The following is a 3548-nucleotide window of genomic DNA, read 5'->3' as shown; positions in this document are numbered from 1 at the left end:
TCGATAAAAAATTTCTATAAACAATTGAAATTTTAATAGATATGTTTTTGAAAGAAAAAAAGGATGATATCGAAGAATTTGTTAAAATGTCAAATATTTTCCATTTATATCAAATCAACATAACAAATTTGAAATATTATATATTGATAACTAGGTGGAATTTACTGAATTAATGACTGTTTCGGTAAAAATGGCAAATTGAAATGATTCAGTTTTCGAAAGCGTTTAATTTTCTTTTAGAAAGAGTAAAGTATAATAGATTACAGTAAGTATTCAACAATATTCTTCATGGATTACGAAGCAGTATTTTTGTAAAGATGTTGTGTACAAACTGATAATATCGTAGAAAAATGATTTTATCAGGCAATTTTCAGTCATACTAGATAATTTTTAGTCTGAATTTGGGATGCGGAACCATATAGTTATCTGCATACTGTATATTATCGTAAGTTTACTTTCGGTAAAAAAAAATCCAAAAAAACTAAAAAATAAAATAATGAAAAGAAAATGGATAAATAAAAAAAAAGAAAATTGCAGCAAATATTTGCATAGCTGTCTCAATAATTCGATTTATAGAAAATTGAAAAATATCTGAGCAGCTTGTGGAAAGCAAACGGTAGAAGTTCCATGTTGTCATTAATATAAGTTGATTAGAAACTGCATAAAAGCTAATCAGAAAGGGTAAAAATTTCAGTTAGCAAATCATCGCTTACTTCACCACATATTTGCCAAAAGTCATCTTCCATTATCAAATATATTTGAGATTAGCGGCATACAATCTATCCGAAAATTCGGCAAAATGTTATGTTCCTTCATGTTTGCAGCAATTATCATTGGTATGTTAAATGAGAATTGATACTCTCTCAGACCATAAATTCCAAACATTCGAAAGCTAACTGGTAGTATTAAGACTATCTGTTAAGAAACAATTGATAGTTGATTTAATTTCGAAAAGTGATGACTAAATTAAGCTGTTATAGCTGTGGAAGGTTATCGATGTCAAGGAGGTCGACTAACACCGGAGCAACGTAAAGCAATCGTTATTCAAAATAATAAATTCCGTTCGCAACTGATCCGTGGCGAGCTTAAGAACAAAGCTGGTGAATTTATGCCACGTGGCAAGAATATGTTGAGAATGGTAGAGATATTGAATAATTTTTCAAACGTATTGAAAGGATTAGATTGAAAGGAGAGTATTTTTTTTTTTCAGTGCTAATGTTAATCATTAATTACTAATTTCCCGAATGTTCGTTCAGAGATGGAGTTGTTCGCTGGAATATTCCGCGCAGAGATGGGCAGATAGATGTATCTTTGGACACTCACCAAGAGATCAAAGAAACAATATCGGTGAAAATGTCTATGCTTACTGGTCATCAGGAAGCGTTGAAGGTTCATTTACGCATATTTACATCATCTGAAGTTCAAAAACTTTCTTGATAGAGATACATCTTTAGCATGTACGAAAGTTCGATAAGCGAAATATTAGAAATCAAAAAATAAATAAATGATGAAGTTCATAAAATGAAATCTTCTTTCCAGGTCATAGAAAAACTGCTGGTACAGATGCTGGTAAAAATTGGTGGTCAGAACTTCCGGAACGGTACGGATCTAATCCTTCAAATAATTTGACTGCTCAAGTTTCCAGCCAAGGTGTTTTGCATTTCACACAGGTAAAAGAAATTTTATAGGAAGAGTTCAATCCATTCGATATTTTCCAAAAATGTTTCAAATTCGAATAAATCATGCTACACTTCACATTCAAATAAAAATTTCGAAGGCATTCAGTAATATTTTTGCATATATAAGTCAACTGATATTTCTGCTGCAAGGTGTGTCATACTCAAGAAATGTCAGAGACTTCAGTTGATTACAAGCTTAAAGTGTAATGCCTTTCCAACTTATCACCCTAAACTCGAGATAGTAGGTGGACGGCTAACAGTTGAGAAAGGGTAAATTCATGAGATGAAGCATAAATTCATGAGATCTCGAAAAAAGTATTCGAAAAAGTACAATAGCTCAGTCCAACATTTATTTTAGCATGAAGGCAAAGATTGATTGGTTTTTCTTCTTGATTTTTATCAAGCAAGATGTGACAAATCATTTCTTATGCTAAAATTTTTGTTTGCTTTTGGAGCAATTCTAGAAATTCAACCTTGACCTAAAGGGTAAAGTTGAATATTAATTTGGATGACCTATATAATCAGGGGATAGACTACTGTAAATTTTGTTTGTAACGTTTATTTCCAGATGGCTTGGGGTAAAACGTACAAAATTGGCTGTGGTATTGCTACAAACTGCGATGGTGGCAGGACACTAATGGTCATTTGCCATTATTCGCCAGCGTAAGCTTTTGTATTATTGTCAGAGGATGTAATTCAAACTAGCATTTCAAGAAAATATCCATCTTAAATAATTTCCCTTTCATTTATGCCATATTGAACTGATCGGAAACACTCCATACTTCATTAATTTCACTCACAAAGCAAAGTTTTAGTGGGAATATGTTGAAAGAGCTTATATATGAGCTTGGCGAACCATGCAAGAAGAACAATGATTGTTATACCAAGAAGTGTTCAGTCAAGTCTGGATTGTGCAACAAGTGAAAGAATTTCGCCTACCATTTTTTTTAAAAAAAAATGTTGACTTTATAACATATAATTGACAGTTAATAAGGGCACGTTTACTGGCTATTATGGAATAAAGAATTTCTTAGCATTCTGTCACAATAAAATCTTCCATCTGATGGAAATATGAAGTAATTGCAAGTTTGCTTTAAATATCACTCATCAAAACGAGAAAGAACAAAGAATAGGGAAAAATTCAGTTATTCAAAATCATCAACATAAGTAGTTAAGAATTATTGTTTTATTTTTTAGATTTAATTACGCAAAGCAACTAAGGTAAAGGAACAGATCCATACTCGTCATTTTCTCTTTTTTTTTTTGGGTGCAAGATATTGGTTGTATCAAGGATGAGTTAAGGAATAAAAGTTACTATCAACTAATGGTAACATTATGATATTATGAAATATGCGAAGGGGAAAAAAAGCAAAAATTTTCACAAGTATTATGATGGTATTTGTTACCATTTGGTTACCATTGATTGGATTTTGAGTGGAATGGGTCAAATGATGACAATCAATTAACCCAATTTGCATCCAGAATAAAAACAAAGTAAAAAAGAACGAAGTAGGAAACACAACCGCTCTCCACTGAGGCATTGTGTAAGAATAATTTGGGATCAATACCGTATCCGATAAGAAAGCAAAAGATATCGGATAAAAAGGATGAAAACAAAGCAAAAAAAAGAAAGACAAAGGATCATGTTGCATCATATATCCAGTTAAAAAGGAATATCAAAAATAGAAGTAGTAATAGGAGCAGGATTGATGGTTGTGATTTGTAGTTATCATTGTATTATTTTATTCAACAGAAAGATTGTGGTATTTAGAAAATTAATTAATTTCCAGGAACTAATTTAAATTGTAGAAATTGTTCAGTTTTAATAAAATTTAAAAATTTTATTAAAAAATTAAAATGTATTACTTT

General features: G+C 31.0%; 1 protein-coding gene across 1 annotated transcript; it reads left to right on the top strand.

The window, feature by feature from the left end:
- Positions 1 to 799: 799 nt before the first annotated feature.
- LOAG_11328 (activation-associated secreted protein-1) lies at positions 800 to 2603 on the top strand (the record flags this gene model as incomplete). Its single annotated transcript, XM_003146849.1, has 6 exons — positions 800 to 836; positions 981 to 1138; positions 1257 to 1389; positions 1540 to 1670; positions 2248 to 2342; positions 2495 to 2603. The coding sequence occupies 6 exons, from the start codon at positions 800 to 802 to the stop codon at positions 2601 to 2603; spliced, it is 663 nt and encodes a 220-aa protein (XP_003146897.1).
- Between the last annotated feature and the right edge of the window lie 945 nt (positions 2604 to 3548).

This window comes from Loa loa (assembly GCF_000183805.2).
Source record: "Loa loa unplaced genomic scaffold supercont3.561, whole genome shotgun sequence".
NCBI classification, from domain to species: Eukaryota; Metazoa; Nematoda; class Chromadorea; order Rhabditida; family Onchocercidae; genus Loa; species Loa loa.
The sequence above is the reverse complement of the archived record's forward strand: the minus strand, read 5'-3'. Positions and strand labels throughout refer to the sequence as shown.